Below are 11501 nucleotides of genomic sequence, written 5' to 3'. Positions count from 1 at the left end.
ATCTATAAAAGTCATTCATTACCATCTCTAAAAACAACGCAAAACAACATTAATCTTCTGGAGTGAAAGAAAACACAATGATCAATCATAGAGAAAGAGAACGATCACCTAACAATACTTCTAATAATGTTGTCTAAGCTTCCTGCTTTGAAAGAAACATGGTCATTCCAGCTAAAGTACTCTTTCTATTATCGCTCCTGTGATGTATGGGACAGTACAAGACACAATCTGACCACAGATGGGAGGTGTTTAGATTTGTTAAGTTTCTTGCTTTGTCCTTATAATTTAACAAGCCCACAGAATGTGAAGCAGTGATTGAAATTCACTTAAATATTTTTTCTTTTAAACCTTTTCTATGTTTTCTTAACTAAAAAGAAAAGGACAATTTCTTGCACACAACAGCATGACTGAAGATTAATCGCTTCCTACTGCAAAGAACAGAAAAGACAATACCAATCTAAAAAGGAAAATACCAATCTAAAATTACTTTCCAAGGCTCCAACCCACATCTGGATATCTGAAAACATTTAATTTGATATACGTCTTGTGCATCAAAATATGCCGATCTTGCAATAGAAAAGTAAAGTATTTTACAAAACCCTAATTCCACTACATTTGATGCACCTTTTGATCTTGGTCATGATTTGCTGTGCTTCTTATAATCATGATTTAAACTGCATGTGCATGCAAATTATTACCTCTGTCTTTGAGATACACAAGGTTTACTCTATTTTTAAAGGTAAGTGGGTCAGACTGGCACAATTCGCTGATAATACACAGCACTCTTCTTTTTCCATCCTGTCAGTGGTTTCACACTGTTGTGGTTTGAAATCTCCAAAAATCCAACTTCTGAGTCCAAGCCTCCCTCCCACAACTCATCCCAGTGTGAGAGGGGTTTTCCAGACAAAACACAAGACTCAATATGGGGGGAAGGGAATTATATTACAATTATTACACAAATAAATATTCTAATACATTATATACACAATCCTAACTATCTCTCCTATGATAAAGCACTATTTACATTGGATCAAATCTCTCTCCAATAAAAGTCCAGAAGGGAAGAAGGAAAGCTCCTTTCCACATTTAGGGCAGCAGTCTCTCCTCCTCAATGCAGCAGTTGTAGCTGGATTGGTGTAGCTGGATCTCTTTTCATTACACACAAGGGGATCTCCTCTCACCCCTCTCAGCCCTTCGGCTCCAAGCGAAGGTCTCTCTCCTGTGGACTGCGAAGCAGTGGCAATGCTCGCTTCACCACGTCATATCACGAAGTGCAGGGCATCTTCGTGAAAGTCCCTTCCTCAGGGGATTTATCCCCTGAGTCAGAACGTTTAGGGCAGCTTTCAGTTCAGTCCTTGCCCTAAGTGTTCTATCAGACCTCCTTTGCTCTGTCTCAAAACTGCCAGCCTGGCAGCAGTGGGGGGGAACAAGGTCACATCCCCCACATTCTGTCCGGCCATCCTGGTCCAGCTTCCAGGACGTCTTGAGCTTCTCAGCTCCTCTCTCCGGTGCTGCTGCATTCCAAGACTCCCCTCAAGTAGGAGTCCACCCCCTCCTCCTAGGAGGGGTCTCAAAGGGGTTTTGGGGGGATCTGATTCAGTTCTTACCCCAAAACTGTCTTTGTTGAGCTTAGTCCTCTCTCTCCCTCCATCAGACATCTCTGTGTCTCTCTGCTCAGCTGCATGCTGTCTTTGCTGCTTGTTTCTTATCTTCTTGGCTTTTTGCCACAGTTCTCTGTTCACTGCTGTCTGTGCCGCTGCTCCTGCTGCCCACTCACAGTGGAAAAAGACTCCCCCAGCTATTCAGTCACAGAACTTGGTCCAGTTTAACACTGTTTCCGAGTTTCTGCAAGTTCAGCCTGGGGCTGAGGGGCCTTGGGCCCCCAGCGGGACTCCGGGCCCCTCTCTCTCTCTCCTCGTGGTCTCAGAACATGGCCACTACTTCTCCAGCTACATCATCATCCTTCTTTTCCGGTACTTCTCCAGCTACATCATCATCCTTCTTTTCCGGTCTGGTGTGATATGTTTAAATTTTGCAGGGGCGCTGATTGGGTCAACATCAAGTGACACCACCCCCTCGGGGGTTACCATTTTTTTAACTCCAGGGGGAAAACCACTTTTTTTCACTACCACACATTTAATGAACAAATGTTAGAATTGAGTTTTAGTAAAGTACAGAATGTATGTAAGAGAAGCAGTTCCAAAGAAAGCAAATTACATTCCTAAGCCAACTTGGCCACTAACATAAATTCAATAAATACGATGCAGCCTGTCATAACACTGCTGATCGTAGAATCATAGAGTATCCTGAGTTGCAAGGGACCCACAAGGATCATCAAAGTCCAACTCCTGGCCCCGCACAGGACCACCCCAAGAATCACATCATGTGCCTATGATCATTGTCCAAATGCTCCTTGAACTCTAGCAGGCTCGGTGCCATGACCACTTCCCTGGGAAGACTGTTCCAGTGTCCCACCACCCTCTGGGTGAAGGATCTTTTACTAATATCTAACCTAAACTCCCTGAAAAAACAGTTTTAAGTTCTACCTTACCCCTCCACATTGGCCCTAACCAAATCTACCTACAGTTTGCTGAATTCTATGACTCATTGGCTGCACTTCCATTTCTACCTTTACACTACATAGCAATTGAAAAATTCATTTAAATAAGTGGTCCTCTGGCAAGTGATTTCACTGGTGAGCCAGGCTATTCCCGATAGCTTGGATACCTAACACCAAGTGCATGTTGCCTCAATCCACATGGTTCAAAACTTGGAATTCTTTAAGAAGATTTTACATCTACTTTCATGCTCTGTAGGAAAAATTCAGAACTCATCACTTTCATTTAAAATATGAGTGGGAAGAGGAAGGAGACAACAAAAGACCACATATGAAAAGGTCTCACAACCCCCTATGGGAAGAGCAAATCCATTGTGGGCATGAATTGCTGTAACTTCAGGAACTGCTATGACTTATAACAATTTTCACTATGGCTAAATAGTCAAAAACTGACTCTTGTCACTGTTTCTGAGTTTGTTTAGGTTAAACATTTAGTTTTCAGTAGTGAAAGACATGAAAACATCTTACTCTTAAAAATACTGATTTGTAGGTGTAATAAAGAACCCCATAAATAAAAACCACAAGGAGGTCAAGACATCAGGATCAAAGCAAATCTGCAGAAAATAATTAAATATCTAATTGTAACATCTTGGTGAGTTTCTTTTTTAAACCGTTAAATACTATAGAGGAAATATATATATATATGGATAGTATAGAGGAAAAAAAGTATTAATAATTTATTTTATTGATGCCTTAAAACTATTTCCTAAAAAAAAAAAAAGAGGTTGCAAAATAATTACCTATGATCCAATATGTAAGCTGCAGACCTTCTGGAGGTCCTTTTACCTTCAGGTAAGGTTTTACATACTTTAATACATCACCTAAATACTCTAGAGTCTTTGCTACCATGGTAGATTTCTCAGGGAGTGTCTGAAGGCCACTGTAAGTTCTACCAACAGCCTGAGAAAACAAAAACATTGAAAGAAATATAAATAAACTTATTAAGTCTCTCATGAGATTTTTGTGAGTAATTTCTTTTTCAACCCCCAGTCTGATATATAGTTCCTTTTCACTAAAATTGTCCTATGAAACTGACACAGGGATAGGTGTACAGTACCTTAATGAACTGGACAAGAGCATATTTTGGGTCTTGCTTGAAAACTGATTCTTCAACATGAGCCTTTGAAAGAATTTTTTCTACTTCTGAGAGTTTAAAAATCAGTCTTGTCATTTCAGTCAGCTGCTCCATATAGGCTTTCCCTGATTATTACAAGAGAGCACAGCAGTAAATATAGTATACAGTTATGCTTTTAGATTTACTTTAGTCCCAAAATGATAAAGTAAAACATTATCTTAAAATGTCCAAAACACAAGGATTCTGCAACTAACTGTATCTCTCCAGACAAAGACCACATGTCCAAACTAGTTCTTTTTCTAATAGAGTTATAAGAGAATAAAGAGTATTAAGTATGGATAACCAAGTCTTTCATGGTACTGGTGGGTATTTTTTTCAAAATCTACAAAATGTGTATGAGAGATAGTCACTAGAAGATGTGTTCTAAAGATAATTAGAACTGCAGTGTTTTTAGAAGAAGTGATGAAATATTTCTCTAAGAAAGCAAAATATCCGACACAAAAAAGGGCAGAATTAATTACAACTAGATTTTTTTTCCCTTTTCTTTTCGGCTATTCACAGCATGATTTCTAACTATTTACTTCAGATTCACTTTTTTAGAGCAGTTTCTCCATGGGGGAAAAATAGCTTGTCTCCTTGGGAGTACATTTTTATTCTTTGCTTCCAAGGAAACAAGCTCTTTTATCTTTGTTTGTGATAAATTTGTCATATGCAGAGCAGGCAAACTATCAAAAAATAGCACAAGCAGTGTAAAGAAACACATTTTGTAATTAGGTAAAAGTAAAGGAATACAAACAAAAATACATTTTGTAATTAGCTGAAAATGTTTGCCAGCTTTGCAATATAGAATCGTTACTGCAAACATTAGGGAAATGTGAACACTTACCAACTGTTCGCTCAGCATCTGTCTTGGCCAGAACACCACTTGGTTGATCTATGAACATTTGCAAAATGCATCGAAACCAAGAACGCACTGTCAGAGCTTCATAGGATGTATATCCCATACTAGAAAAAGCTTCACGCAGTGAACTGCATAGGTAGAAGAGGAAGAAAAAGGTAGGGTGATCTAATAAAAGTAGGCAAAAAGGGTAGCAGAGTGTCTCATTTGGCTGTAGACATACAGAAACAGTGCACAGAAACAATTAAAGCAACAGAAAGGTCAATTGGCATTGCTTGTGCATACTCCACAGACTTTGCTCACAATATCCTGATGCCTAAACAGAGAGAACATGATAAATTTGGTAATGCCACCCATGGTAATTTAAAGGCATATATACACATGTACATATGTTTTGGTTACATAAAACAGGGTGGAGGGAAATTCACACAGTGGGAAATGTTTTACTCTAACAATGGGTAATTTGACAGTATTATCTAAACTGACAGTGTACGATGCTGGAGATAGTATATCTGAAGCAGCCTGGAACTCCATATTGACACTGCTTAAGCTACTCCAGCCTTTCATATAAAGCTAGCCCAGGTGCCCCACACCACTCTGAAATCTCCTTCGTTCGAACTACAGTAAAGATGGAGAAGGTCAGCTTTAGCAAATAAAGATGCGTTATGTTCAAAACACATGAAAAGGGAAATATAAAAAGGCACCTTGGAGATGAGGAAAGAAACCACTATACTTGGCAGTACATTACAGATGTATACATTTATGCATGTATACACACACAAGTATAAAGATCACACAAACTTGCTATATATACTTTCAATCAAACACTCGCTATCATTCTACCATTGAAGTGTCAGACCAAAGTCACTCAGTACTCTACTGTTCCATAATTATAAGCTTTTATTTGCCTTACTACAATGAGTAGCTGCTACAGTCACTCTTTCCCAAGCATATCAGCCTCACATCATTAATTCTTTAGAAACTCCTTGCTAAAAGACAGCAGGTCTATTCTGCATTCTGTTTCCAGTTCCTATCAGATGAGCTCCACGTGTGCTTCAGGTCAGTGAAATTTTTTGAAAATAGTTACACCTTTTATTTGAGAGATTTCCTCCCTGGTCAGTCGTAGGTACTTCAACTTTAATGAAAAATGTTTGTACTCTTTTCTTGATATATGTACATGTAATTCTACTTATTTTCTACTGATTTTTACTCATGCTTGCAACAGAAAGTCAAGACTTCCAGATGGAAACCAAACTGGATTCTGCTTCTCACTAAACAACATTCATAAAGTTGGGGGTTTTTTATGCTTCATTTACTTCAAACCAGTGACAACTCTATATTTTGTCTCAAGATCTCTGATGAAGTACTACTGACAAAGTAAGTAAGGAGACCAAATGCAAGGAAATAAAATGAAAAAAATGAACATTGTATTCCAGTACCAAAAAAGAAAAAACAGGATGCTTATGGACTTAATGCTCTTTGCAGTAATGTGTAAACAATTTAATTCTCATGTAATCTTCATGTACACAGCTAGTCTACTTGGCCACAAAGGCTCAAAAAACCACTTTCTGTTGTAGTCTCACTCTTATTTCTCTTGCTTGCTGGTAGGTGGGCGACTTTGGCATCTTCCTAAAACTGGAGAAGAATATGCTCCTAATCCTTAGAAAGGAAAGAACAATAACTACCTGGCTAGAAGCATGGCAAGTGGTCCTTTTAAAACAGTGATCTTATTCACACACTCAAAATTAGTTTAAACAGGTTATAATACTATCATGCACCACACAATGTGGTTGTGGTAAGAAACTTTTAGGCACTACGGCGAAAGAAATGCCAAAGCTTGTGTGTATGTTCCCAGAGCTGGCAGAGTATGTATTGGAAACAAAAGAATCTTTTTACTTTTTAACTGACAATGTTTGATGTGAAAATTATCAGAGTGCAGAAACCATGAAGTCTAAAGATCCCATCACTTAGATACTTTGATAACTTTGGTTCTACAAGTGCCTAAGGTAAATAAGTACATGAATCATGCTACAAAAAATTGCTTTCAAGATGACAGTGTTTAGAGCATGATACCTCTATATTCTACCAAAAATATCTTACCTTAGGTACTCATTGCTCTTTCACCAGGAATCTGAGCACCCTACAGCTCTGTTAGTAAGGTGGGGACATACCTTTACCTATTCTCAGATACTTAAGTTTTTAACTCGTTGGCTTCAGGAAATTGTTAAGGGTAACAATTTTCCTTGAGCCTGGGCAATGGAAAACTCAACAGTTTAGGGGTAAAATTATCTGCCTCTGCATGAGTGCATTCTGTCCCATGCTTCCAGATTCACGAAGGAGATTCAGGAAAGCACAGAGTGAGAGAGTGAGAACACATAAGAGAGAACCAGAAAGAGTGAGAGCATACACACAAATAAGCAAAAGACAAATGTCCATTGTCACCTAATTATACTCCTGCTAATTCTCTCACTATGGATCCATGAACCTGACATTGTCAGTTAGTCCACCAGCACAATCAGCCAGAGGAGGTCAAGTCCCTCTCATTCCTTTCTAAGGCAGTATTTGGAAACAAAGGTCTGAATTCCATCAGAGTGCAAGACCCACCTGACATGGGTTTTCCAAATTGCTGCACAAGTGCTCTAACCTCTCAGATAATGTACACCAGATAACTGCATTTTTAGAAGAAATTTTGGCAGCAGGGCTGTATGAGAAACTTGATATGTGTGTGTGCTCTGCACTTGCTAATGCAATCGTGCTTCTAAACACCTGGAAAAAGGAATATTTTGGCCATGGTTCCATATACCATAAACATTACCTCAGCTAGCATAAAAACGTATCTGTGTATACATTTTTAACAATACGTCAGGTGCTTAATGAATACTGCTAAGGAATACTTAAGCAATTGCTTTCAATCACTTACTTGAATGTTTACTGAGGGAACTGGAAATTAATCTTAAGAATCTAAATAATACCAAAATTTCAGTTTAGGCATCAAAATGTTTTTCTTGATCTTGTCTGAAGAACAAGAAGATTCAAACTATAAAATTCAAATTATAAAAGGGAATTTATGTGCCTAACTCTTATTGCATTCAGCATGTGCTAGGTATCTGTAACCTTGAATGAAACTCACCCTATAAAGATCATAAAAGAGAAATATGGCAAATCAGAGGACTGAACACTCCCAAGTTCCACACTGACACACAAGGAACTAAATGCAACGTTTTTTAACACCTCCCTGCAAGAAGGCCATAGCCTCATCTTTGTCAATCACACTTAAATAATCTTTACCATATCCTGACTTACAGTTATGCTCCTTAGTACACTGTGTACCCTAAAAATGTGCAACATTTTTCACTTTCAAATACAGTCCGACACAGAAATATTCCCTCTTTCTCTCTCATTTCTCACCTCCCCTGCTTCCAAAACCTGATTCAGAAACGGGCAAGGCAGGGAAAAAGGCATGCCACAAAAACCACCATCAGCCATCTATCTTAGGTCCACAGAGGCTTACTCAGAGAGAATAAAATTTCTCATATATATAAAAATCTGACTGGATTGTCCTGGTGCTTGAAAAGCTGCAAAGAACCTGGACCACCTTACTGAAACATTAACATTTGAAGTAACATTTTCCACACATCTAAAGAAGGATGAGAAGGTACTGGAAGAACAAGCAGTCACAATTTTTCACCTGTTTTGAATTAGATGACTTAGATATCTTGACACCAGCTGAGGCCACACCATGTCATCCCATCCAAACAGCTGCATCATTGATAGAACAGGCTGTGGCTGGAGATCTGATAGGGCTTTGCTGGGTATATCCAAAGCTAAGAGAGTAAAACCTGTTTTCAAAGAGAGAAAAAACATCTTAATAGTTTCTTGGTACATTCCTGTTCCATTAAAAAGCACTGAAAATTAATTACAATTAATAATGTGCAGCCAGGGCAACTGTTCTAACAGAGAGTGCACCCACACTAAAAATGTAGTCTCTATCCCAAGCAGTTTCTAAGTCAACAAGACACACTGGCTGCAAAAGAGGGAAAATGGATCCAAACATATGCAATTTTAAATAGATTCACAAACCCACATATTATAAATCCTGAAGGTACAACTTTACCACCTATGCAGTAAAAACTGTGTCTTAAAACCTGCTTTTTTGTCTTGACCTCCCTTTCTTACCTTCATCCTCTACATCTTCTCTTGTACATGTATTACTGTGCTTTACAGGGTTGAGTTTTATCTATTTCTTTCAGTTTTTTTACACGTTTCTCAGAGTGAAGAACTGTATCTGTAAAGAATTCACTCAGTAAAAGCTGGTACCTTTGTATTTTTGGAATAGACATTCATGTATCAAATTTACCATACAAATAAAGCACTGTAGACAAATTTACTCTTGAAAAGGATCTTCATGTAACAGCTGCAGATCTAGAAACTGGGGCAGTATTTTGTGCAGAATTTTGTTAATGAAGCATAACCTTTTGCTGTTTCTGTTATGTCTACTGAACAATCTATATCTAACACTACTAGAATAAAAAATACAGTGCATTCTTTATATTGCAAATAACACATATATTAAAACTCAGAAAGAAAATGCAATCTGAAATGCTGAGTGATTATTAGGCTATAGGAAATGAGAGGCATTAAACAAGTCAGGAATTTAGAGGGCGATGAAAAAGGGGCTCACTAGTTCCCAAAGTCTCCAATTCAAGTTAATTTTAAATTAATATTAAAATAATTATAAACTTACACACATTGAAAAGATGAATTAGATGGAAAAGGCTAATTTTCAGAAACAACAATGAAATTATTTTAATTAATGGTATAGGGGCAGACTACCTTAAGCCATGAAGGAGTTCACATTTCCTTATGTGCCTTGGAAAAAACAAAGTCATACAGAGTCCCCACTCTGCCTTAGGTAAGGAAACATTTTGTGGCAGCCTTTTTCCAGAGATTTCTGCAGCATCAGCCATAACACAGTTTGGGGAGAAATGGGAGAAATGTGAGTCCCAGGCTATTTGCCTGGCAGGGGGAGCAGGAGAGCTGTGACAGCTGCTCTGTCCTCTGGGCTGCAACCTCTAAGGTAAGAAGCTCATACAGTGTGGGAAAGGTTTGCTTTCCTCTGTAGTGCTATCGAACACATCTCTATAAAGCAGGTCACAACTGCACTCCCCTGCTTCTCAGAGGAGTTTATAATAGGTTGCTGCTCTTGCTATTTCACTGTGCTAATATAAAATAAAAAAAAAAGATATGACACTGTATGTGTGTAGGACATGAATGAAGTTTTGACATTAACAACCTCTTCCTTTGATTTGTATTGCTGTTTCTCACATACTCTTCAGCGGTGAGACCACTACTGTTGCACACTGCCTCTTTCATTAATGTTACCTCTTAACTACCACAGAGCTGCTTCAAATGAAGCATCTTTTAGCTTTTCTATTACCAACTCAGTACCCCTGAGTGTGTAACTTTATCTAATTCATATCACGATGGGAAAAATATTTTATATTGTACTCCTCTGAATTTTAGTTAAATGGATACAAGATTTCATTTTAACTGCAGAATACAATGCTAGCTTCTGATTTTAAAGATCAAACTGGGACACCTTTCTATTCACTGCCAAGCTGACTCTGACTTGTTGCATGTGGAGTTCACACACATATGGAATGTTGTACTTCAAGATTAAACACCTCTAGCGTAAAGCATCATAAATAATTAAAATTAATTATGAAATATTTTTATGACCATGACCATAACGGTTTGGCAAAAAACAACAGTCATATATGCAACCTTTTAAAAATTGTCTTCAAATGAAAAATATTATTTTAAAATATTTAGTTTGTATTTCAACCATAATTAATAGTTCAACACAAAATTATAATAAACTTCTACAAAAGTATGTAAATTCTGGATACAGTGAAAAACATAATTTTATTTATATTGTATAACATTTGCAATGTTGATAATAACCTGTGACTAGCAGTGAAAAAGAAGTCAGGCTTGTACATCTTCAAACCCCTTTGGTGTTCTCAATCTGTTTGTATTCTATTAAGGAATTCAACAGTATAATATTTCTTTGTGTCAAAATATTTAGCATAGAATCTACTTTTTGCATTTATGAATAGTTAAGTATCTCAAAATACAAAATCCTTGAAAGTTTGTGACCCCAAAAATAGCACCAAGTCCAGTAAGTCGCGGGGGGGGGGGGGTCAGGGCTAACCTGCAGCTGTATCAGCAAGCTGAGGGGAAGGCGGCATCTGTGACATTCTTTGGCTCTTCAAGTACGGAAAGAAATTTCTCCAGAGAGCACTGGCGACAGCAAGGTGGTGCTCTTTAGCCACTAATGGAAGCTGTGCGTCTGGGGCTGTGTTCCCTAGTTGAAGTCCCTGGCTTACACGTTCGTGCACACTCCTAGGGAGAAACAAAAACAATGTTTACGTTCAATAAATGAAAAATTCACATCTTTTTAAAACGCATTTACAACTACTTTAAACTGTAGAGCCTGGGAACTGAAGGATCATTTTGTGCAATTAAAACCTTTATGCAAAGACATTATGCATACCAGTTATTTGATAGATGAATGATGGCATATTAAGCACCATAAAGTTAATGTTAATTACTAATGTCAACCATTAATTATATGCTTTTTAATATGTCAGATCAAAATGAGAAATTGGCAGCTTTAAAATGAATATCTGCATTTTGCAACTAGCATGACAAGCAAGTCTGCTTCCAATCCAAAGCCAGGTGCTTCTTTAAAATTTTTTTCACTAGAATTTTTAGGATAGGGTTGTGTACAGCAAATAATGGCAAATGATTTTGATCAATTGTAAACCTTCCTTCCAAAATCTACTTCTCATTTGTAAAACCTCAATAGGTAAGAGTTTAGATAAAAGATTCATTTTATCCTGATGCGC

General features: G+C 37.7%; 1 protein-coding gene across 1 annotated transcript in view; it reads right to left on the bottom strand.

Annotated features, from left to right (window-relative positions):
• LOC116784055 (protein MMS22-like) overlaps positions 1-11501 on the bottom strand; it is a 36391-nt gene that overhangs the window by 16690 nt on the left and 8200 nt on the right. Inside the window, exons 2-6 of the mRNA XM_032682235.1 lie at positions 10805-10995; positions 8279-8429; positions 4579-4721; positions 3675-3817; positions 3358-3517 (exon numbers count right to left, since the gene is read on the bottom strand). Of these exons, the coding sequence (XP_032538126.1) occupies positions 3358-3517; positions 3675-3817; positions 4579-4721; positions 8279-8429; positions 10805-10995 (788 nt within the window). The remainder of the gene's footprint in view (positions 1-3357; positions 3518-3674; positions 3818-4578; positions 4722-8278; positions 8430-10804; positions 10996-11501) is intronic.

The sequence above is a fragment of the Chiroxiphia lanceolata genome, chromosome 3, assembly GCF_009829145.1.
Source record: "Chiroxiphia lanceolata isolate bChiLan1 chromosome 3, bChiLan1.pri, whole genome shotgun sequence".
Taxonomy (NCBI): domain Eukaryota; kingdom Metazoa; phylum Chordata; class Aves; order Passeriformes; family Pipridae; genus Chiroxiphia; species Chiroxiphia lanceolata.
This window is presented reverse-complemented; position numbering and strand designations above follow the sequence as displayed.